General features: G+C 38.3%; 1 protein-coding gene across 10 annotated transcripts in view; it reads left to right on the top strand.

The window, feature by feature from the left end:
- NDUFAF5 (NADH:ubiquinone oxidoreductase complex assembly factor 5) overlaps positions 1-20,961 on the top strand; it is a 61,600-nt gene extending 40,639 nt beyond the window's left edge. For 3 of the 10 annotated variants that reach the window (XM_053200267.1, XM_015079636.3, XM_053200268.1), the window contains 8 exons: positions 1,714-1,761; positions 3,079-3,182; positions 5,063-5,102; positions 8,320-8,517; positions 13,356-13,416; positions 20,157-20,240; positions 20,593-20,675; positions 20,850-20,961. In XM_053200267.1, the coding sequence (XP_053056242.1) occupies positions 3,094-3,182; positions 5,063-5,102; positions 8,320-8,517; positions 13,356-13,416; positions 20,157-20,240; positions 20,593-20,675; positions 20,850-20,942 (648 nt within the window). In that variant the 5' untranslated portion in view covers positions 1,714-1,761; positions 3,079-3,093 and the 3' untranslated portion in view covers positions 20,943-20,961. Of the gene's footprint in view, positions 1-1,713; positions 1,762-3,078; positions 3,183-5,062; positions 5,103-8,319; positions 8,518-13,355; positions 13,417-17,330; positions 17,392-18,105; positions 18,203-20,145; positions 20,241-20,592; positions 20,676-20,849 lie in introns of those variants that run through there. The other 7 variants (XM_053200269.1, XM_053200270.1, XR_003423888.2 and 4 more) reach the window with 6 other exon arrangements.
- The last annotated feature ends 5,069 nt before the right edge of the window (positions 20,962-26,030 follow it).

Raw genomic sequence — 26,030 nt, forward strand, 5'->3', positions numbered from 1 at the left:
CTTAATCCATAAGGCCCTCAGTGATCTGGCTCCCTAACATGTCCCTGACCTCATTTCCTTCTCCTCATTCCTTACTTTTCAGCAATCCTGACCTTCTCAGTGACTCTCAAACTGGCCAGGGCTTTGCATTATAGTTGTTCTTGCGTTCTTCCCTAAGATATCTGTGCGGCTTACTTCCTCGCCTCTTTCAGGTCTTTGCTTAAATGACCCCTCATCAAAAATTCCTTCCCCGACCATTCTATAAAATAAGGTCCCCATTCTCCGCTGGGTATTTGCCTTATTTGTTTCCACAGCACTTTTTAGCACCTGATGTGTTTGTTTATTTGGTGTCTGTCTTCTCTTAGGGAATGTAAACTCCATACACTTGCTCGTTTTTGGTCACTGCTAAATTCCCAGTACCTAGAATACACAATGAAGATTTATTAAATGAACATTACATGAATAAATGCAAAGTAACTTTGAAGTTATTCCCTCACTGACTGGAAAAAGTCAGGGGATGTGGTGGGGCAAGGAGCACAGGCTATTCCTGTTTTAGATTTGCTGAGTTTGAGGTAACAGTGGACTATATTAGTGTTAATGTCTGACAGGTAGTTGGAAATGTGTACTTGGAATTGGGGTGTTGAGGTTAAGAGCATTGCCTTGAACTTGGGCAGATAGGGATTTCAAATTTAGCTCTGCCACTTGGCAGTTGCACTTGGGTAGTCAGCAGTGGCCAGGTAATGATAGGGTATCCTTTCAAGTTGTGGCCAGGAGGTTCTTTAAGAAGGGGGTGTGCATGAAGTGGAAAGGATTGGCTTCTTTAACAGAGGGGGGGGGGACTACAACAGAGCTGGACTTCAGACAGGTCAAGTGAAATAGGACTTGAGAGGAGACACACTGTTGTAGTTGATTAGGTTGTTAGTAATCTTTATAAATAGCATGAGCAGGGAGAGTAGGAATAGATATCAAGAATTAAGGAGAAAGACATTGGTGAGAATTAGAGTTGCAGATTGCAGACAGAACAACCAGAAGGTAGTTAGAGGTGAGGAGATCTTTCCAGATTGGGAGGCTCATGACTGTTTCGAGGTGAGGGAAAGAGACACAGAAGAGATAGATGAAAGATTTGATAGAAATGGTGATGGAGGGAGCAGGATCCTGTAGAAAAGAGCATAGTGGAAAGTGTTAGTCTTAGGAAAGAAGTGGTGCAGTGCTTTTTCCTTTTGGAAACAAGAGGGGAGACATGAAACAGGGAAAATGAAACCAGCGAACCCCTATACTTCCCCCCCCCCCCCCGCCCTGCTCCCAAGTATCTGTGTTTATTAAGTCTTTTCTTTACTCTGTGTAAACTCTTTGAATGAACAGCTAAAAGAGGGAGGAAAACTATCCAGGACTTCTGTGGCCCAGGAGCGGGGACCAGTTCTCAGCACACATAAGTCTTAATCCTCTGGAGTAAACTCAGGATGTTGATTATTCACACCTGGATTGTGTATTTTATTAAGTATAGTTAAATGTATTAAATATAGGCATGGTTGTTTAAATTTAAATCTGTGTAACTTACTATTTGTTATTAAAGCTAGTTGTGTACTATACTGGTTTTACTGCAGGAAAATACCCTTACAAAGCTAAAAATTTACCTACAAATTATCACTTTGTCCTTGAGCAATTTCAGTAGTTATTTTGTTTTGTTAGTAGGCTTTTGTTTTGTATTATCTAATTAATTTTATTCCATTGCAGGAAACTGTTGGAAAGTTCTTCCAAGTAGACATTGCAGAAAATGCGTTGGTAGGTAGCTTTTTAACACTATTGATTTCTGATCTCTTGGTTTTATTTTTAGTTCTTTATTTTTATTTCCTTCAAAATGAAAATAGCTTTATTGTTTTTTCTCTGATTATAAATATAACACATAAAAAAATTAGACAATGGAGGAAATAGAAAGGAGAAGAAAATATCACCCCTGGTCCCCACCATTCAGGGACAACCACTGTTGACATTTGGGTCTCCACCTTTGCAGATGTATAGCTCTCTCTACAATTTTATACAAATGATATAATGATAACATGCCGTGCTTTTCACAGGATATCATTCTTTTATATCAACGAATGATATACATACATACAAATTCCACCTTTTAAAATGACTAGATAGTATTCTAATATAAGAATATTCCATGGTTTATTTGGCTAAATTTCTATTGAAGGACAGTTATATTTCTAGTTTTTTAATAACCAACACTGGGAAGAACATCCTTATACAAAGAAACTTTGTACATTTGATTTATTTTTCTCTCTGGGAATAAATTCCTAGTAGTGGAATTTATGAACTCATCGATGTTCATCTTTAAATTTTTTATATACATCTCCAGACTGCCGTTAGAAAGATATAATATTGTATGAAAGCACTTTTTTCTCCTGTTTGGCAGCACTGAGCCAATGGATTCTGTCTTTGTCAGTTTAATAGGCAGAAAGTAGAATCTTACTGATATTTTTATTTGCACTTTGATTATGAATGCAGCCAACCGGCTGTTGATGTCTTTTGGCTATTGGTATTTCTTAATTTGTGAATTTGTAAGTAATTTTGTGATGTGCCTGTACCTGCATTGTTGCCTTAGCATGTTCTTATTGTGGGGAGTTTGTAAGAGTTTGTTTTGGGGGGATATTAATTTCATCATCTGTGTTGTAAATATTTCCCAAAGTGTGTTGTTTACATTGTTTATGGGTTTTTAGAAGTTTTTGATTGGTTTATCATCATGTAGATTAGTCTTTTCCTTTATAGTTTCTGGCTTTTGAGTTATGCTTGCTTAAAATGTTTCCACCTAAGAGTATGAAAATGTTCACCCCTATTTTTGTCTATTACTTTTATGGCTTAAGTTATGCCACTGAAACTTTCAGCCTTCTGAGATTTGTTTTGGTGTGAGAGAGGATCCTCTTTATGTTTTTCCAACTAGCCAGTTTGTGTCATTTAAGAAACACTTCTTGAGCTTCTCTGTGACTCTGGTTTTAAAAGGGATAGAAACTGCCAAATAAATTTAACGTTGACTTAAATAATGATTGTATTAGTAATTGACATTCTATATGAATGTGTTTATTTTTTAATCACTAGAAAAATACCTTAGAAATGGAAATCCCTACTGTCAGTGTTTTAGCTGATGAAGAGTTCCTTCCCTTCAGAGAAAATACATTTGACCTGGTAGTTAGCAGCTTAAGGTTGGTAATCTGTTTGTACTTCTTCAAAATGTATGTTTTAAATAGGTAATTTGTGCTATAAAATTTTAATTGTTATGAGATAAATAAAATAGCTAATAGAGCAAGTTTTTTCTTTTTTTTTGTAATGTTTATTTATTTTGAGGTGGGGAAGAGACGGAGAGAGAGGGAGAGAGAATCCCAAGTGGGCTCTGTGCTGTTAGCGTGAAGCCAACACAGGGTTCAATCCCACAGTGAGGTCGTGACCTGAGTGGAAATCAAAAGTTGGCTGCCCAACCTACTGAGCCATCCAGGCACCCCGGAGTAAATTCTTAATAACCTTTTTTAAAGTCACAAACCAGTTTTCTTGGTTTATAAAAAATAAGATTTCTTTGGTAAAGAATTATAAATTATATACTCCCTAGTGGAGATAATATGATACAGTATCTTAACTTTTTTCTCCCCAACTTTTTTCAGCTTGCTAAAGCTAATCTATGATAGAAGGATTTTCCTTCCTAATACACGTTACTTAGTATCAATATTAATGGAGGCAGGAGTTGTAAAGAATATACTGGCTCCAATATTCAAACGTTAGAGCCCTTACAAACTCATTCTGGCAAATAGGGAAAAGCTAGTATTTCCTTCAACATCAGTTTTTCTTCCACACAGAAATATAGTCCCGAAGGTTTTTTTTTTCCATTTGTGCTTCCTACTGTGGCCCTCCACATTTATTACATAAATATATAAATACTTATTGAATAGATTATAATATACTAGGCTCTGGCTAGATTCTTTTGGGGAATACAAAAATGAACCCAGACAGAGATCCTGCCCTCAAAGAACTCAGAGCCTAATAGAGAAATTAAATATTCCTTTTATTTAAGACTTTTTTTTTTTTTTTCAGTAATCTCTGTACCTACTGGGGGGCTTGAACTCACAGATGCTCCACCAACTGAGCCAGCCGGGTGCCCCCAAAATAAAATATTCTTACTTCCCCTGTCTTGTTTTATAGTCATATTTTCTTTCAAAGATTCAACATGCTCTTCATGTCAGCACAGCCCTTTTAATAGCTGATTTTAGGGTGACCAGTCACCCTAGACTTTGCCAGTGTTAACACTGGAAAGGCTTATGTCCCAGGAATCTCTCAGCCCGAAACAAATTGGGAGAGTTGCATGCACTCTTGCTGTTTTCTTCAGTGAGTTTATAATCTCTTCCCTGCTTCTTAAGATATGCTAAACAAATTTAGAAAAGTATTTGCATTCTATCATGAAATGAAAAATATTACAGAGAATGTTGGTCTAAGGAAAACAGCCCTGGGCAGGGAGTCTGAATGTGAGTTTTAGCTCCTCTGCTTGCTGTTTGCAAGTGCCTAATTCCATTGCTTTCAGTTTCCCCATAAGTATGATAGACCTTATGATATGGTATGACCTTCTTAATTTTTAAAGTATCTAATAATTGTTAGACAACATTATGAAAGATAAATGTGAGCTTAACACAGTATGGTTTGAAATGGGCATTCAGTGCTATCCTGGAAGTCAGCATAAGAGGATACCACCTTAGTCAAGACAGTGTGACCATACTCTACAGAGACTGATTGTTGCCGCCACATATCACCACACACTGGGAGATGGTGAATAGAGGCAAAAGAAAATGGAAGAGATTTCCTAAATTAAGTTTTAAATACTTTATAGTATTATAGTACTGTCACATTTTCTAGTGTGACAGAAGGAAGGTTTTCCCCTGGGAATATTCTTTGCTTTAAAACTTATATGAAAATAATCAGTGAATTTTGATATGCAGTTTCAGACTTCAAAATTAACACCTTTTGTTGCTTTTCTTTATATGAGTGATAATTACACTAATTATATGGATTAAGCTAAAGCAAATATGTTTTCATATTCTAGTTTACACTGGGTGAATGACCTTCCTAGAGCACTTGAACAGGTAAGAAACTTAATGTTGACTCCAATAGGCTGTGTTATTATTAGAAACTTCTAAATATTTCTGTTTTTACTAGAAACTTCCAGATGTTTTCCATTTTATACTTCTGATGATTGGAAATGAAAGTAAATCAAGTATTTATTATCTTCTATGGGCCAAATACACCTGATGCCCTTTGGCATATTGAGAAGTACATTGCGTCAGCACCTGGGTGTCTCAGTCGGTTCAGCATCTGACTTTTGATTTCTGCTTAGGTTGTGATCTTGCCATTCGTGAAGTCAAGCCCCATGTCGGGCTCTGGGCTGACAGCACAGAGCCTGCTTGGGATTCTCTCTGTCTCTCTCTCTCTGTCTCTCTGTCTCTCTCTCTCTCTCCCCTCTCCCCTGCTCATGCTGTCTCTCAGAATAGAATGAGATGAGATGAGATGAGATGAGATGAGATGAGATGAGATGAGATGAAATGAAGAAGTAAATTGGGTGACTCCCCCCTGCCTAGGAATTCAATGAATCTAATTATGAAATGTTTTAAATATTTACAAAAGCTTATATATTGTCCAAAATAACTTTGAATAGTATTGACATCACATTGATATAAGACATTTTCTGTGTGGGTTCCTTTTCTTAATTGTAAGTTTTTTCTGTGGGTAGGAACCTATTTGTTTTTATTTATATCTTCCCTACACCTTACACTTAGAGAGTGTGAGGTACATTTGTTGCTTGGCATTTATCAGTGAACTGCTGAGTAAAGAGCATTGTGTTCAGAGGAGGGAAATCACTGGGCCATGGAGTAGCCGAGGAAAGTTTCAGGAAGAGGGAATTACTTGAGCAGGGCCTTGGAGCATAGGTCAGATTTGGGGTGGGAAGGCAGAATCACAGGATGGGGGGAGGTAGAACAGCCTCACGAGGATGAAAGGACAGAGAGGGAGCCTTTTTGGAGATTAGTTTAGTACTGGGAAATGAGGTATGTTGGGACCAAATTTAGGAAGACTTGGGTAACAGATTAAGGAATTTAGAGTTCATTCCTTATGCAGTTCAGAGCCACTGGAGAATTTTGAAGAGGAAAGTAACATAATTAAAAGGCTGATGGGCAGGATAACTTCCATATCGTAAGCACATACTGTTTGCCAATCACTGTGCCGTGTTTTATATGTGTTAAATAAGTAACTCTGTAAGATGTTTTCATTTTGCTAGTTGGAAAACTGATGCCAGAAGTTGGTTCAATTAAAGAGCCTTCTTCTGTCATCCAGGCATGAGAGAAACTAAAGCTAGGTGGCAGTAGCAGGAATTAACAGGAATAGAGACTATTTGGGACTCCTGTAAAGGAGGAGTCAACTATTTGGCTGGTTGTATCTGAAGATACAACCTTAAAGTTTTGAATCTGGATGCCTGGGAAAATGATTAGTAAAAGTAGGGGAAGTATTGGTAATGATCAGATAAAGAGAATGGAAAATAGTAATTGACAGAAATAGGCAGTTGGAGAGGGGAGTGGGTTTGAGAATAAGTGTTATGTATTTGTTGGTTGTGTTGGGAGGGTGAGTGCCAAGAGACACATGTCCATGGCACAGGCAGATGAAAATGAGTTTAGCACATTTCTGGGAAGATGTCCAGTCTAAAGATAGTGATTGGGAAGTCATCCTTGTGAAATCCACGGGAATTGATAAGCCCTCTGAAGTAGAGAGAAGCTGCAGGGAGCTGAGGAGGGCATCTTTGATACTTGCTAGGCGACAAGAGAAGGAAGCAACACCAAAGGGGCAGAGGGTAAGAAAGCAAAGATTTTACAGTTGGTTTACTTGTATACTGTTTTGTAATTGTTTCATGATATATTAAATATAAATTTAAGATGGGTACTTTGATTAGCAGAGCCTACTGTGATTTTTGGGTTTACTTCAGAATCAACCCTTTCCTGTAATGTTCCTCATTGTTGAGAACAGAGTCAAATCTATTTATGGATGGTAATTCTAAGAGTCAGTGAGTAAACATTTGTGGTTCTGGAATCCATTCCAACCACTGTTTTGCTTAAGTTATGAATTAAAAGTTGTTTTTGTTTCAAAGCTGGAAAATGAGTTAGTTACTTCTCATTACAGGAAACTAATATTTGACTAGGTTAATGTTGTGAATCATAAAACTTTCTGTTTAAATTAGCTTTTTTGCATAATAGGCTCTTCCAACTTAGTGGTTTAAAACAACAGTTTACTTAGTTCATGATCTGGTGGGCTGGGAATTTGGATTGGCCTTAGTTAGGAAATACTTCTGGGTCTGGCCAGGCTTACGCATGTGTCTGTGATCAGCTGCTAGATTGTCCTAAAGCTGGCTGGTCAAGAATGGCCATAGCTGGAATGCCTGACTGAGATCTGTTCCTCCTGTCTCTTATCCCTTACCAGGCTAGCTCATTCAGGCTTGTTTATGACATGGTGGCAGCACAGGGAATCCTGTAAGGCCATCTCAGACCTTGGTGTGACACTGGCACACTGTCAGTTGCACTGCATTCTTTTGGCCACAGCAAGTCATGAGGCTGTCCCAGATTCAGGGAGAGGGGAAATAGACTTTGTCTTTTGATGGGAGTTGTTACAAAGTGACATTTAAAGGGCACAGATAGAGGTTTGTGATTTTTGCAATCTATTGCACTTTAAACTTTTTTTCTTTCAGTATTTTTCTGATTATAAAAGTAACTGTGGGGTGCCTGAGTGGTTCAGTCGGTTAAGTATCCAACTCTTGATTTCGTCTCAGGTCATGATCTCACAGTTTGTGGAACCGACCCTGAGTCAGGCTCTGTACTGACAGCACTGAGCCTGCTTAGGATTCTCCCCTTCTCTTTCTGTTCCTCTCCCACATGTGTGCTCACTCACGTGCTCTCTCTCTGAAAATAAGTAAATAAATTTAAAATAGTTACAAAAGTAATATATGTCTATTAGAAAAGTTGAAAACACAGAACATATTTTGTAGGTATTAATGCTATCAACTAATTATTAATAGCAATAGGTATTAATACTACCAATAAATTATTGTCTATCTTTACAGTAATATTATACTACAGTGCTTCTCTGACCTGGATGCCTTAGATATTATTTATTAACTTTTCTGATTATTTGACAAAATAAGAATGGTAATCGTAAAAATATTGATTCAGACACCACGTATTTATTCTTTTTACGTATTTTTATCCTTTTAATAATTTTTTGTATAAAATTTTGAGTAGTTTTGTTGTCTTGTGTTTATTACAGATTCATTATGTTTTAAAACCAGATGGAGTGTTTATTGGTGCAATGTTTGGAGGCGACACACTCTATGAACTTCGGTGTTCGTTACAGTTAGCAGAAACAGAAAGGGAAGGAGGATTTTCTCCACATGTTTCTCCTTTCACTGCTGTCAATGACCTAGGACATCTGCTTGGGAGAGCTGGCTTTAATACACTGACTGTGGTAACTATCAAGAGAGTTGATTAATTCTCATTAACCCATTAATCACACAGTTCAGAAAGAACTTCTCATCTTAAAGATAGAAAATTATAGGTATTGATGGTATTATGGAAAGGTTTTGGCATTTTTTCTCTTTTTAAATTTAGTTTATATAAACATATCTTGACTGACACAGGTACAAACATAAAATTTTTAGTCTTGTTACCTAAATAAATAAAATAGCTCAAAAAAACCCGAACCTCAGTTAACAAGGAGGTTATTTTCTAAGACCTGTTATTCCAGTGCATTAGAATCTTCAGATCTAGAGTAACGTGTAATATGAGGGAACATTTTAGGTGATTGGAGCACTTACAGTGTTGCATCTCCCACTAGCCCTCAACTGAAATAGTGCCACACAAGGCAGAAATGAAGGTATCTTTATTCATGATCCAGGGTAGAGAATGTAGGAAAGGGGGCTGCACTCCATTAGGGCTGGAGAGATCTGGAAAGAGGACCTGTAGGCTGTTAGAAGAAATATGGAGTCAGCACAGTACAGTGATGCTACAGGGCATTGGTGTCTGATAGTTATAATTTGGTTCCTTACTTTGCCCCGTTACTAGGTAGGGGAATCAGGCGGTGGGGGGTTACTTCACGTCTCTGAACATTCATTATTTTTTTAAAAATTCAAATGTTTCTCACCTGAGGTTGGATGTTAGTATTAAGATAAAGGGTGTGAAGTGCCTTGACCATAGTAGATGCTAAGTAAATATTTGCTCCTGCCTTCCTGTCTCCCCACCCATACTCCTTGCACTTTGCCATCCTAGGCTTCCAACTAGGAGTCATGTGGAAAGACAGTGGTTGCCCCCTTCCAGCTCCTTTCATTAGCATTCTAAAGGATGTCATTGCTGCCTCCAGATATCGGTTGAGTAGACTTGTTATGATTTTCCTAACTGCTCAGGTCTAGACACATCTCTTTCCTGGAGGAAATAGGAATTTCTTGACAAAGATTTCTCATTGATGATAGATTTAAGATTGAAATAACTGTTTAAGGAGATTTAATGTGAATATTTTTCATAAAATCAACCAACGAAAAATAGATTGCCCTGTCCTTCCTTGTTTTGGTAGAAAGCATGGGGCATTAGACCAGTAGGGTCTCTGAAGTTGGAAAGGCGCTTCAAGGGAAGGGAAGAGACAGTACATTAGGAAATGACAGCAACTTTCAGGATTTCACAGCTGTACAGCTGTGTCTTACGTAAACTGTTAATGGCCTGAGTCAGAAGATACTGCATTCTGAGATGTTGGCAGCTGGAAATGGGATAGCTCTGCCTCATGTGAAGGTTCTGCTTTGTAATTAAAGCAAACACTGGCAATTGTACATAGAGGGATCACTGTATAGTTTTTAATTATATAAGTAGTAATACATACATTTTAAACATTAAACTGTACAGATAAAGTGATAGTCTGTCATTTGCCCTTAATCTCCCAAATCTTAACTCTCTCCTGAGAGTAACAGTTTTCAAAATTTTGGTCCTAGGACCTCGCTACACACTTAAAATTATTGAGGACCTTAGAGAGTTTTTGTTATGTGGGTTATATCTATCAATATTAACCATATTAGAAATGGAAACTGAATTTTGGTATTTAATAATATGTTTAAAACTAACAATAGTCTGCCTATTATATGTTATCATAAACAACTTGTGTTTTGTTGGGGGAGAAAGAAACTATTTTCCCACAGAAAATAAATTAGAAGAATATCATTGCTTTTCATTTTTACAAATTTCTTTAACGTATGGCATGATGAAAGAGCACTAGATTCTCATGTCTGCTTCTGCAGTCATGAGACTATTAGAATATCACATATCATGTAACTTACGAAGAATCTGTTGTATTCGTGAGAGGCTGAGAGATGAAAAAGCCAAATAGCATCTTAGTATTATTTTAAGAGTAATTCTGACTTTGTGGGCCCCCAAAAGTGTGCTGCCTTGTGGTTTTGTATGGTTGTAAAGTGGATTGTGTATTTTAGAAAGATTTCTACCAGAAATGTTTAACCTAACATTAAAGCATTTAAAATCCTACACTTCTGTTAATTGGGAAATCTATTACGGAAATACCCTCTATATTCTTCTCTGAAAAATGAGCTGAATAACTCAAACACTAAGATAATACAAAAATACTGGTGTGGAATCTTCTTTATGGTTTATAAAATTAAGAGAGTTGCTGATTTAATAATAAATCTATCCAAATTTGTTCCTTGAGAAACATACACCGTCTCTAATGTGCTGTATTAACATATCATAATTCATTTTCTAAAAATCCCATCCCCCAAAGCTTTTATATATAATCAGCTACACAGTTTTATATTGCATACAACATTAGGCATATTATTTTTACACTGTGATGGATTTTTATTTTCAAGTTAAATCAGTATTGCCTGTTTACCTTTATATGACTTTCTTAGTGAATTATTTTCAGAGTCAGTTGACATTCTGAATGAGGCTCATTTCCTTTTAGAGTTGCCAGTTTATTATAATAATATATTAGGAGAAAACTACAGACATGGTCCATCTTAATTTGAATAAGGACTTTGACAAAGCTATTGTATTCTTTTGATGGAGATGGAGATAATGCTATTAGTTTCATTGAAAGATTGTTTTCAAAGGATATTGCTTAATGGCTAGGTATCAGGCTGGAAGGAATTTTTTTTTTAATCTTATGATCTCATAAACTAGTTTCTAAATGTAGAAAAAGATAGAGAAGAAATTGACTACCCAGAGATGGTGTTATTAAAAAGTGCACATACAACATGATCATGCATATGTTAGCAAGAAAAAGGAAGTAAAAAAATGTATAGATAAAGAGAATGAGATAAACACAGCAGGTCTAAAGTGGAAAGAAGTCTCCTTTTCCTGACTTCAGATACTTGGTCCCTCACCCCAAAGATGATCTTTGTTGTCTTGTATACACTTTCAGAACAATTTTTCATCATAGGCCACAATACAATTATGTCATTTAAACCTACATATACAACCATATGTACACTCTGTTGGGGCACCTGGGTGGCTCATTTGGTTAAGTGTCCGGCTTTAGCTCAGGTCATGATCTCACAGGTTTTTGAGTTCAAGCCCTGCGTCAGGCTCTGTGCTAACAGCTCAGAGCCTGGAGTGTATTTCAGATTCTGTGTCTCCCTCTCTCTCTCTGCCTCTCCCCTACTCGCCCTTTCTTTCTCAAAAATAAATAAACATTAAAAAAAATAAAATGTACACTCTGTTGCTTTTTTTCGTATAAGCACTCTTTGAGGTTTTTTAGTCAATAGTGTATCTTACGAGATCTCCCCCTACACGTATCCACCATATCTACCGCTTTTTTTTTACCAGCTGTATAGTATTTCATTAAATAGATACAATTTATATAGCCAGTTCTCTATTAATAGACATTTAGATTGTTTCCAGTTAGTTTTTTGTTTTGTTGCTATTTCAAACAATGCTGCAGTGAATATCCTTTCACATAATCTTGGCATATCTCCAGGTTAATTTCTGGCAATGGAATTGCTGGGTCAGAGATCTGTACATTGAAATTTTGACAGATAGGGTCAAATGATTCTCTAAAAGTAACATCAATTTATATGCCCCATCAACAGTATATGTGAACCCTTGCTTGTACTTTGTTTTCTATTTCTGAGGTTAAAAAAAATGTTCTTTTGTTTTGCATTTCTCTAGGAATTAGAGTGGATGTTTTTGATAAGTGTTCTTTTGGGCTGTGTACTTAATTCTGTGTAATGTTAAAGTCCAAAATTGGCAGGAATAATTAACACATTAAATAGAATGACAAAACACAAAAAATGACACTCCAAAGTGATTAGTGCAAATAAGTTGAAGTTTGAGATATATGCTGCGTTATGATACTAAACTTGGGAAAAAAAAAAAAGTATGAGTCCTGTATTTGGGGGCTAATTCCCAATATAGACAAGCTCCTATACCTTCATGCTTACACAGATTTTTATCACATTACAGCCCTGTGCTGATTGGGCAGCCCATCTCTATCCCATGGTTGTGCCATCTGGCTCTTGCATCTTCTGAGGTTACCACAGCAAAAGGGATGGCTTGGAAAAGGATCATTAGTTCTCTACTACCTTGCTCTCTTCTTTGACCAGAAAAAAATGTCTTTCAGGGTCTGGGAAGTATCAAGGAGCACTGGACATTTGGGGAACATCAGTACTCTCTGCCACTGTACCAGTCAGTAGTAAACTTGTGTATCAAGCTTCAGAAAGAATGGGACGTAATGTCCCAGAAGTCCATTTGAGAAATAAACTTGGTGTCAGTGGTGTGCCTGACATTCAAGTGAGCCATTGCAGTATGACTGCATTGCTAGAGGTAGATTGAAGACATCTTGAGAGATGACCCTATTTGGCTTGATTCTGGTGCCACATTTTAGGAGATTGATATTGACTACGTATAGAGCAATGCAGTAAGGATGTGTAAAGATCTATAAATCTATAAATTTTGTCCAGAGGACTAACCCCTCCCCCTAAAAAATTACAATGTCGTGGAAGAGTTTTCAGAAACTTGAAGAAGGCGATGGTTTGCAGATACAAAACAGACTTTTTTTGTGTTGTTCCCAGGGAGAGACCTGGAACCAGTTGATGGAGTGTTAGGAAAATTTCTCTTAGAATAGTGACGGATTATTCTGTAATTTGACCTTTTGATAAAACAAGCATAAACCAGATGACATCTGTGAAGAATATTGTAAAAAAAAGTTTCTGTTTACCATGAAACATTGTTCTGGGTAATTTCTATGACCTGTTTTTAAATCTGGGTTTAGTGATATATGTCAAATGAATATTCCTTTTTCTTTTTAAATAGGATACTGATGAAATTCAAGTTAACTATCCTGGGATGTTTGAATTGATGGAAGATTTACAAGGTAAGGCACTTTAAAGAATGTTTAGATTCCATTTGAGAGTCATATTTTGAGAAGAAACTCTTGACGGGCACAGGGGCTAACCACTAGGGATAGATTGGTGAGGAGAAAGGAGACTATCTTCATGGAGCTTATAAAATAAAATGGGTGAGGCAGACATCACACAACTGCCATGAAGATAAATGTTAAATTAGAATCCTGGTAAGAGTCACAAATTGGGGTGCAGAGTGCTATGACTGCCTATAAAATGATGGTGGGACTTTCTTGAAGCATACACCTGAGGCTGGTAGAGCATATCGGTGATTTTCTCCAGCAACAGTTGGCAGCCTGGATCCAGGCACAAGAAAGCGGGTAGTTGGGTTAGTGTACGAGTGGGATTTGTCAAAAGGGTAAGTCCTTGTCTGAGAGAGTCAATGAAGTCTTGTCTGAGGAAGTGGTGATTGTGCTCTAGAAAATGAAGATGAGTTAACTAGGTGGAGAGGGGCACGGCAGTGGGTCACAGGCTGGGAGAACAGCATGTGCAAAGACTCTGGGGCAAGAAAGAGCATGGCAAGTACTGAAAGGGTATTTGGCTAGAGTGCAGGGAATGAAAAGAGAATTAAATAATGAAATTGGTGAGTAAATGGGGGCCTTACAGTCCCTGTTGAGATGATTTGTCTTTATCTTAAAATGCCCCTTGAGGCATTTAAAAAAAATTTTTTTTTGTTTATTTTGAGAGAGACAGCACAGCAGGGGAGGGGCAGAGACAAGGAGAGACGGAATCCCAAGCAGACTCTGTGCTGTCAGCACAGAATCTGACGTGGGGCTTGAACTCACGAACCCTGAGATCATGACCTGAGCCGAGATCAAGAGTCGGATGCTTAACCGACTAAGCCACCCAGGCACCCCTTGAGGCATTTTAATGGAAGGGAGGTAAAGGGAAGTCATGATACCAGATTTGCATTTTGAAAGAAAATGGACTGGCAGATAAACTGGTTGAGAGAGACTCATTGCTATAAAGATTATTAAGAAATGATGGTGGACGTGCCTGGGTGGCCCAGTGAGTTATGCGTCTGACTCTTGATTTTGGCTCAGTTTATGATCTCACAGTTTGTGAGATGACAGCATGGAGTCTGCTTGGGATTGTCTCTCTCCTCTCTGCCCCTCCCCCTGCTCACATGTGCTCTCTCTCTCTCTCCCCCCCTCAAAATAAATATTAAAAAAAATAGAAATGATGGTGATTTGGACTAAGGTGGTAGCAGTGGAGATTGAGAGAAGTAAATGGATTCTAGAGATAATTAGGAGGTAAATTTGACAGTCCTTGCTGATGGATTACATGTGGGTGAGTGGAGAGAGCTATTTCAAACACAACTGCTGAGTTTCTGGCTCACATAACCAGAGAGATGGTGCCCCTTCCTTGATAGAGGAAACAGTAGAAGACCAAGTATGGGCAGGGACACCTCTTAAGTTCACACGTGACTATTTTGGGTTTGAAGTGCTTGTGAAATATCTAAGAGGAGATGTCAAGTAGGTGGTTGGTGTGTGGATATGTGGTTTAGAGGAGGCAATTGCCTGGTTAAAATATGAGTCATTTGTGAATTGGTGGTATTTGAAGCACTTGCCTGGGATGAGGCCATGAAGTGAGAAGAGAACACAGCCAGATGCTGATCCCTCAGGAACCTAATGTGCAGTGACTACAGAAAAGGGACATGTCTGGACATGTTACAGATGTGATGGCAGAAGCAGAGTAATGGAGAACCATTAGTGGGGGAGTGGACTAAAATACCTTAAAGACCATGGTACTGATTATTAGCAATGAAGTCACCCAGGGTCATGGCAGGATTTGGGGTACAGACAGGAGCTGAACCAGGTGCCAAACCCTCATATTATTGAGGAGAAGGACTGGGAGTCTGACGTCTGACAGCAAGCAAAAGTGGGAAAGAGGGATGGCTAAATAGTGCGGGTCTCAGCAGGGCAACGGTTTTTAACAAGTTAGAGGGGTAATGGCCTGGAGGAGGCTTTGAGGAGCAACAAGGATACAAACCCTATCTCTGCATCCCGAAATAGATAAGGTAGGTAGACATACATATCTGCCACTGAGGGTGCTTCTGGAAAACTGCTTTTCTCCAAGGAAAGCTTCAACTTGCCTAAGAAATTGTGAGCTTTGGCTTTTTATTACACAATTGGCATAGGCAGTTTTGATGAATGAGAGAAGCTGAAGCAATTAAAAACTTTTAATCTTTGAAACCAGAACTCTGCTTACCTACGGGCACTTTAATCCGATCCTGAAAAATGAGAAGATGATTTAAGCAAGAGAATTGTAAGGATGAGTAGCTTGCAATTGTTTACAGATTTATAGTTGTTCTGACATGTTGTTGCAGTTCTCTCAGTAGTGCTCTGCTAACTAGTGTATCCCTAGATTATAAGTGAGGAATATTAGTCCCAAGGGGACACGTGTCTGTTAGTGGCAGAATTAGATGCCAGACTCTTGCTCTGGCACTCTCTTACCTGACTCTACTACTGCTTTTGTCTACCCATTTGTAACACAGTTCATTTTACCCATCATTCAGCCTCCTCTGGGAATGGGACTTCTGATGGCTTTACATGGTAGCCGAAAACTTACTATTAGAGTCACTCTTCATTCATTATAATTTAATACAGGGATTGGTAGCCTATAGCATGCATGCCTAAGATGACAGGGGACCAGTATAAATCACACATCCCCTCCCAAGCACTGCCGCAAGCACTTGGCTCCCCATGATGTAATCATGGGGCTCCTTCATCTCAAAGGCTTGAGTGTTGGTGGTGGGCTGATGATGTATCATTCAGACTCTAATGATAAAAATATTTCTCAAATGCAGCATTTACTTTTATTCTGCTATATAATAAATACTGTGCTCACGATTCATTTTAAGAGAGAAGCAAGAGAGACTAGAAATTAGATGTATCAGTTGGAAAAGGTTACTGCCCACTGATTTAAAAATACAGAAGTTACTCTGTGCTGGGTGCGGTTCTGTGAGGTTTTCTGATATCCTAATTTTACAGATTGGCAAATGGAGACATTATGAAGTTAAGTATCTTGTCTGTGGTCACACGGGATCTGGAATCCAAAGTCCAATACTGCCTACTTGATCTGCGTGCATTTTTTTTCCATTAAATCTAGCATAGTAAAATGCTCTCATCTCAACTGTATAGTTACTCATATTTTTATTCACTATCCAGACAAGGACTAGAACATTTCCAGCCCTCTCAGAAGGTTGCCCGATGCTGCTACCCAGTTGATAGTCACTGCTTCCCCCCAGAGTTTTAAATAGGTCATATATTTTGAGGACCTCTTGCCTAATATTTACCTTAAGAGGCTTTTGCCAGTGCTGCTTTAATTTTTGCTGTACAGTCTTGTACATAAATCGTATATTTTAATCTTTGAGTCTCTTATCCTTAGGAGGATTAAGAAGTATTATCCAAAGATAACTTGTAAAAGTGATATTTAACAAAGTAGATATGAACGTTAGCTGGTTGATATTATATTCATTCACTTACCATTTACTGAACATCTACCATGTGCCAGCTATTGAGTCAGTGATGAAAATACATAGTTCCTTATCTCGGGGAGCCTGTGCTCTGGTAGACACACAGATAGAGAGACAGACCTAGGCATTTAACTATAAAATGAGATCATTGTGTTTTAAAGTATGGAAAAATGGAATCCCTAAATCTGCTTAGGGAGTCAGGGGTACTTTTGTAGAAGAGACAGGAACTAAGCTAAAATGAGTTTGCCAGGAGAATGGATGGGTGGGTGCAGGTTTGGGCATTTGGGGCATTGCCTTCCAGGCCACGGAAATGGTCTGTGTAAAATGGAGATGCAAGAGGAAAACACACTTCTTTCACTTTCCTAATTAAGAAACTCCACAGTAATTCTGTTTTGCTTGAATATGTAGAATGGAGAGATGATGGGAAATGATGAAGAATAGTCCACCAGAGGCTTCTAGATTTTATCAGGTGAGCCTGGTAGTGTGTGGGGAGAATTTGATGCAGAGGAGAGACCATCAGATCAGTGTGTTAAAAAGCTCATCTTCCAGGGACGCCTGGGTGGCTCAGTCGGTTAAACGTCCAACTTCGGCTCAGGTTGTGATCTCACAGTTCACGATTTCGAGCCCCATGTCGGGCTCTGTGCTGACAGCTCAGCGCCTGGGGACTGCTTCGGATTCTCTGTCTCCCTCTGCCCCTCGCCCACTCACTCTCTCTCTCTCTCTCTCTCTCTCTCTTTTTCTCTTTCTCTCTCTCAAAAATAAATAAACATTAAAAAATTTAAAAAGCTCACCCTCCAGCCTTGTGTATAAGGCATACTCTATGAGGAAGGTAAGACTAGAGCTAGCATGGTTCATCTCTCTTGTTACACATGAGAAATTAAATAACTTGCCCCAGGTGATACATTGTAAATGCTAGAGCCAGGGTTTAAGTCCAGTGTAGCAGCCTCAGATCCCAAAATCTCAACCACTCTGCCTTTAAAAGGTCAGAGGCAGCTGAGATGGGAAGGAGAGTGGTCCAGGAATGAAGGGAGGAGGTGGGGAGCTTGGGTGACTACTTCTAGGTGTGCCGCTTTGCCTACTGGAAGATGGTGTTACCTTCAAATTCGTTTTCAGTATTTTATATTGTTGCATTTTTTTGATGGTTGTAGTATTTCTCATTTAAGCTGCTGTTATTAATTCACAGAAAAAAGTCCAGAATGTTGACCCAATTTTACAAAACAAGTTGTGTATCAGCTGATGAATGCATGAAAAGTTTTGGAGGCTTTCACAGTAGTTTTAAGGTAAGTTCAGTTTTTGTTGTTGTGTTTTTTAAGACAATACTCCTAAAGCATAAAAAATTCGATTTTTATGCAAGCAGTTGAACTTAACCTTAAAAACACTGTGAGAGTCTTAAACACCTGCTTCCTGGATTTTCTGTTGTCCCAAAGCACAGAGCTGGTCAGAAGTCCCTAAAGGTGTTTCCCAGGTGGTCTACCATGACACATTGAAGTGCTAGCATTCCATTTTGAAGATGATAAAACTGAGTTTAATTAGAGTTAAGTAACTTTGCCTGAGATCCCTTAAGGCTCAGAACTGGGATGATGATCTTACAGTCTAGACTTTCTGCCCGCATCACTGAACTGCTTCCTCTAGGAGAAAGGAAGGTGGGTATGGTGGTTTACTTGTCTCGTGAGGCAGGGGGCGCTGCCCTGGAAGCAGAGTTGCTATGTTATGCAGTAGTACTCTTGAATTTCCATATCAAAACATTGTGCATAATAATGTTAGTGTCTGTAATACCAATTATTTAGAAGGCATTTTAGGATTTCTAGCATATTAAGTATTTTTCTCCTTCCTTGGCCCCTCCATTGTAGTATATTAAGTATTTGCATTAAATAAACCTGATTTCCACTGGCATTGCCTACATATAATGTGTAAGTCACAGCACTGGGAAGGTGAACAGAAGTGAAAGCAGCACAGCCATCAGCAGCAATAGACCCTCCCAGTCCATCTCACAGTTTACCTCTGGTCACTTGAGCTGGCTGATACAATGTGAGAATGTTTTTAAATTAGATTATGTAATGGGTCTATGATGTTAGCCCTAGAAGCCTTTAGAGATCATCTACTATGGCCACCTTGAAGACCCAAGCAATTGGTCTAAGATCTTCTAGCTGCTTTGTGAGGGAGTAACATCCACTTTTTGCTTCGTGATGATTAATCTGTTAGTTTGTATGTTCTTCTTCATGAATTGGGGCTGTTGTACTGACAGGACACTGGACATTGCTTTTAGTATCAGAGATTCATTACTTTAAGAAATAGTAGGAACCTTTTGGGATTGGAGAGAAGAAAAAGGTTCATTTATTACGGCTGATATGTTGATTGTTTTTAATAAGGCCATTGAAAACTTGGAAGATTATTATTATTTTTAACCTTTAAAAATAACTGATATTGGGAATTTTATTGTTTTATTTTTGTGAAAGTAGAAAAACAAAAGTAAGAACTGATTTGTGATTGCATAGTATATAGAAAATAAACATGAAGGATTTTTACTTTTGAAATTTGTGTTGATTTTGTGGACTAGTTTAAAATGTGGCCTTTCAAATTAATTTTGTTTAAATACGTGCATAAAAAAATCAAATATACAGCATTAATTGTTAATGAACAGTGCAAGAGTATTAATCCTAGCTTTTAGCTATCAACTTGAAGGAAAGAAATCTAAATTTTGAAACATTAAGAAAAGTGACCCTGAAAAGAATGCACATAAGTTTTTCCTACACCTCGTAGTTCTAGTACTATCTAATGAGTCTCAAAGCCCTCTCCCAAGTTTCATGGTCAGGCAGACATCTGTGGCTTAGAAGGAGTGAGCCACTGTAGCAGTCAGTGCCCTGTCCTCCTCTGAAGAGCAGCTAAAAGGGGCATAAAATGTGGCATCTTTGAATACGTACTTGCCAATTCCTGGTGACTCACCTAGAGGGCCAGTTGCCTTACTCTTGCCCAGCTGGCCCGCTTTTAGACCACTGCTGGCAAGTAAAGCATGCTTATGGGGCCTTCCTCCTGAGAGTTGACTTCTTCACTGGTTTTACTATCCATAAGCTTCAAGTACTTTCTTTGGCCTTAGAGTCACTAAGAAGCCTAGCTATAGTCTGTTTTAGAGAATGGGGATGGGTATGGTGTTGGGTGAGAAGAGGTTAAATGTGTGTTGTGAGTGGCTCATGCTTTCGGCGGTATTATCTAAAACTGTCTGTAGTGTATTTTTAGGTATGGGTGAGAGTAACTGTGCTTGGAATAGAAAAGCCCTGCTGCACCGAGACACGATGCTGGCGGCTGCAGCGGTGTATGGAGGTAAGGGAGTTGAGCGTCCTTTCCCCCCGTGCCTCACTGGGGAACCCATGCCATGCCACGTTTGCCCCTTCGAGTTGCCAGGGCTTTTTCCTTTCCTGTAAAGTCCTCGTCAGATTTCTCGTCCTTCCTTTCAGAACACAGATCCTGTATTTCCATATCCTTTTTCCAAACAGTCCTTACTGTGTTCATAACTGTCAGCTTCTCAGTGTTGAGGATTTTTCACATGAAGCATTTTCAGCATCTTCCCAGTATCCCAGTATCCATTTCTCTTTGAAGGACACGACCTTTCATTGAGCAGATTTTCTTTTCCTACTTCCATTTTTTCAGATTTTAATATTATTTGTCTTTATAGAAATGTACGGAAATGAGGATGGTTCAGTACCTGCCACGTATCAAATCTATTACATGATAGGATGGAAATACCATGATTCACAGGTAATGTTATTAAGATAAATCACTTTTCTTAGCGGGTTCATGTTTCTATTTAGTTTCAATTTTTTATTTACAGAGGGTGGGGGATTTAAAAAAATACATGATGGCAGTAAGGGATTTAATTTAGAGCTCTGTAATTATCTATTTCTAATGTCTTTAATCTTTCATTATTTTCAGGCCCAACCAGCTGAAAGAGGTTCAGCAACTGTGTCATTTGGAGAGCTGGGAAAAATAAATAATCTTATGTCACAGGAGAAAAAATCACAATAAATATTTTATCCAGTGTTAATGTAGTCCAGAATTTTCATCAGAGATGGATAATTTTCACGTCTAAAATTACTACGTTTTGCAGCAGGAAGTCTATAAGTGGGGTGCCTGGGTGGCTCAGTCAGTGAATTGTCTGCCTCTTGATTTTGGCTCAGGTCATGATCTCACAGGCATGACATTGAGCCCCACGTAGGTTCCACACTGGGTGTTGGAGCCTACTTAAGATTCTGTTTCTCTTTCCCTCTGCCCCTCTCCCCGCTCATGCTCTCTCTGGGGGGTTGGGGGGAAAGCAATCTATAAGTGATGTACTGTCAGACTTCTAGTAATTAGAATAACCTCATGCTACATGTACATGTAGTAACCATTTCAGTTTTACGTGGTTTCTGTTTTCATACGGATACTGTTACCTAGTGATTTGAGTGCCTTATTTGCAGATTCAGCCCAAAAGCAAGAAGGTATTTCTCTGAAAAGTCCACAAATCTGTTCACATATAGAAATGCCTGACTTGATGGAAAAATATTGCTCATGCTGACATTTTGTACCTTTTTCTCCTTCTGACCTTTTGTTTTTTTCCATGAGAGGGCCATAGCCATGGAGATGAGAGGAAGGACAGGTTGGTAGATTTGCTAGAGTCCTGGCTTATTTGGAATGAAAACAGTTCTTATAAATGACTGTTCTAAGAGACTTAAGCCAAAATTATTTGTCACGCTGTCATCTTTGTTGTGCAGACAGCATGGAATTATATCTCTCTCCAGAGCTATTATGTAGTATTGTACTTAAGAAAAGTGTGGCTCTTTATTGAATCTTTCCTCATTTTTTTTTTTTTTTTTTTTTAGCATCTGAATTTTAATCATTTCTTTTTCACCTTTATGGTCTTGGTAGGAGCCCCAGGGTTTTACACCCCCATCCTACCTTAGGTAGGAAGAGAATGTTTTAAACAATTACAGAGGTAAGATCCCACGTGAAAGGAGCTGCACAGTGATGAAAAGTGCTGTTTGTTGTTTGCCTTTCCTTTGTCATTTAAGGCCTTTGGCACTATTATTCTAATCCAGGTCCACTGTCCCATTGTCATCTAGAAGTGATCAAAATCATTTGGAAGCAGTCAAGGTCAGATGGCTTAAAATAGGGTGAAGAAGGTGGTGATGAGGAATCAGGGAGGAGGCTGGGAAGCAAACAAGAGTGTGCCGGGGCGCCTGGATAGCTGAGTCAGTTAAGTGTCTGCTGGGCATGGAGCCTACTTCCAATAAATTTTTTAAAAATAAAATAAGAATAAATAATATAAAATAAATAAAATAAAAACAAAATAATAAAAATAAAATAGTACCGACTTCCATTCCTCCAACTTGAGATAGGATATAGTGCTGTGGAACAGCTGAGCAGGTGTGTTAAAACTTCATCCTCACTGTGAAATGCCAGGTGGTGGCACTTGGTTGTTTATTTATCATTTATGTTGAAATAAACCCAGCAGAAACAGGTCTGTGTCAGTTCACATGAATGAGGCACAAAACTCACCATACTAAAAAAAAGAAAGAAAGAGAAAAAAGTGCTGAGTCTGCATCACCATCAATTGAGAGCCATTTGTTGTCCTTTTTGTTTAACCAGGCACCACCCCAGCCGCCTCCTCTTCAGCGTTAGGTAAGTTATTACGGTGTTTGCCTCCTGGGTCTTCTCTCCCTCTCCCACACTGGCACCAAGCTCTTCTGGGTATGGGCTGTGTCTGCCTTGTCCACAGCTTGGTACTTTGCACGTACATATTCAGTTACATTTTGAATTGAATTATATGGAAAATGTATCCTTTGAAAAACTTAAGTTACAGTTACAAACCGAAGTTTTGTAAGAGAAAAAGAAATTCCTATTCTTGCTACCTTCAGGTAGGAAATCTATCAATATTAGAAATTGGGATACTCTTTTCAGCTTTCTGTTTTATTTTTAACACAAAGGAAAAGAATATGTGGGAAGTAGAATTGGGGGAAGTTTTTTTAAGCTTAATTTTCAGAATTTGAAGGGAGAAAAGAACAAAAATAAAAACCCCTATGTGTTAAAAGTACAGACTGATGACCGAAACAGATAAATTCCATGGTGATTGTGGTGACTGTGTTTCCTAAAGAACATGTGTTTATATGCCTTAATATTTGTTTTTGAAGAATGCATACAAAATTGTGGTTATTGCTGAGAAACTAGGTGTGTCTGTATCTGTCATGTTTGGATGTCTGTCGGGTGCAGGAAGTGAGCAGAAGTTAGGAAGGAGACTTGTACTTTGCATTTTTTAATTTTTCTGTAAAATTTGAAGTTTCTTACCAAGCACATTACCTGTTTCTTTCATGCCAATTGCAGATACATGGATTGTGAGGTGGGGCTGGGGAGGAGTCTATGCTGGGCTATCTCAAAGATGAGACTGCTTTTTAAAAAAATAAAAGAAAAATTAACATCTAATTGAGGACACTTACTGTTTAGCATGAGTGACAGGAGTAAAGTTAATTTTAGTATCTGCTTGAGTGGAGGTTCCTCAAAAAATTAAAAATAGACCTACCTTATGACCCAGCAATAGTACTGCTAGGAATTTACCCAAGGGATACAGGAGTACTGATGCATAGGGGCACTTGTACCCCAATGTTTATAGCAGCACTCTCAACAATAGCCGAATTATGGAAAGAGCCTAAATGTCCATCAACCGATGAATGGATAAAGAAATTGTGGTTTATATACACGATGGAGTACTACGTGGCAATGAGAAAGAATGAAATATGGCCCTTTGTAGCAACGTGGATGGAACTGGAGAGTGTTGTGCTAAGTGAAATAAGCCATACAGAGAAAGACAGATACCCTATGTTTTCACTCTTATGTGGATCCTGATAAACTTAACAGAAACCCATGGGGGAGGGGAAGGAAAAAAAATAAAAAGAGGTTAGAGTGGAAGAGAGCCAAAGCATAAGAGACTCTTAAAAACTGAGAACAAACTGAGGGTTGATGGGGGTGGGAGGGAGGGGAGGGTGGGTGATGGGTATTGCGGAGGGCACCTTTTGGGATGAGCACTGGGTGTTGTATGGAAACCAATTTGACAATAAATTTCATATATTGAAAAAAATAATATCTGCTTGAAGTATCTGTCAAACTTTAATTGTTTGAAACCCTCAGGCAAGTCATTTTTCTGAATAGCTGTGTTTTCCAAATTAAGAACTCATCCTTTTAAGCAACGATACTTTATTATTTTTTTAATTTAAACTTTATTTTAATTTATTTTTTTAAAAACAACTTTTTAAAATTGTGTGGCTGACACAATGTTACATTAGTTTCAGGTGTATAGCATAGTGATTCAACAAGTTATGCTGTGCTCACCACAAGTGCAGCAGCCATCTGCCACCATACAAGGCTATCACAACACCATTGATTATATTCCTTATGCTGTACCTTTCATCCCCATGACTTATTCATCCATAACAGGAAGCCTGTATCTCCTATTCCCTTTTTACCTACCCCCATTTTATCTACCCCCGCCCCTCCTCTGGCAACCATTAGTTCTCTTTTTTATGGGTCAGTTTCTGCTTTTGTTTGTTTGTTCCTTTGTTTTTTTAGATTCCACTTACGCGAAATCATAAGATTATTTGTCTTTACCTGGTTTATTTCACTTAGCATAATACCCTCTAGGTCCATCCATGTTGTTGCAAATGGCAAGAACTCATTCTTTTTTTATGACTGAGTAATATTCCATTATATCTATGTATATATACACCACATCTGTATCCATTCATCTATTGGTGGACACTTGGGTTGCTTATGTATCTTGGCTACTATAAATAACACTGAAATAAACAGGGGTGCATATATTTTTTTGAATTAGTGTTTTTGTTTTCTTTGGGTAAATGCCCAGTAGTGGAATTACTGGATCATATGGTATTTTTAATTTTAATTTTTCTGAGGAGACTCCATACTGTTTTCCACAGTGGCTGCACCAGTTTGCATCCCTACCCACAGTGTATGAGGGTCCCCTTTTCTTCATATCCTTGCCAACAATTGTTATTTCTTACCTTTTTGATATTAGCCATTCTGACTGGTGCAGGTGATATTTCATTTTGCTTTTGATTTGCATTTCCTTGGTGATGAGATACATTGAGCATTTTGTTATGTATCTGTTTGCCATCTGTATGTCTTCTTTGGAAAAATATCTGTAGAACATAACCATTTCTTTATAACTCCACAGTCATTATCATAAACTCAAGTTGTACTGCATCACTTGCTCCTACACTGGCCCCAAGAATGATATGGTTTGTCTCTTATCCAATACTTTTTTTATTTACTGCCACTTGTGAATTTCATTAGGTCACCAAAAGTGAACTTTCTTCAGTCAGTCTACTTTCTGATCTGTAAGATTAGAATTCAGATTAGAAGGTTTCTAAGACTAGTGTGTAAGGTAGGAAAGAGGAGCAAGGTTCTGGGAGAAGGCCTTTCCTTGCAGTCAAACGCATGAGCTTTATTGGTTCCATTAACACATCTTCACTGAGGTTCTTGTGCTAGGCTTCCAATGCTCCGCTTTTAGTTGGCGGCCTAACAGGACTTCCATGTATGGGCACTGGGACATCTGTTGGCTGTCAGGAGACTTTTTGGATTATTCCTGGTTCTTAGCAGTATTCCACATTGTTGGAATGAGGAATTCCAGAAGTGGCAATATATATGAATATTTATATTTTAAGAATAAAGATTGTTGCTTTATAGAAAACTTCTGCAGGATTTATTGAGATGGAAGCTACTCCTGGACATCAAGTATGTGATATGACCGTAAAAAGTTACACATGTTGTGCAACTCATGAAGTATCTATGAAGCAAGTTTTGTCTTTCAAACCCTTTCAGTACCATTTTATTTACTAGGTGGAAACAATGATGCTATGGCCTATGCTGAAGACATGTACAATTTTTATACTCCGTATATACCCCTTAAGTAAGGACGGGATAAAAGTGTTTTACCGTGGGCTGGATTCTGCATAGGAAAGAAATTAATATGAATAGATATTTGGGAAAAAGAAGGATATTTGGCATAGTGATTATTATTTTAGTCCTTTGTTAAGTTATTATTTTAGCCTCTGTTGCCTAAGAAGA

Source organism: Acinonyx jubatus, chromosome A3 (assembly GCF_027475565.1).
Source record: "Acinonyx jubatus isolate Ajub_Pintada_27869175 chromosome A3, VMU_Ajub_asm_v1.0, whole genome shotgun sequence".
Lineage (NCBI taxonomy): Eukaryota > Metazoa > Chordata > Mammalia > Carnivora > Felidae > Acinonyx > Acinonyx jubatus.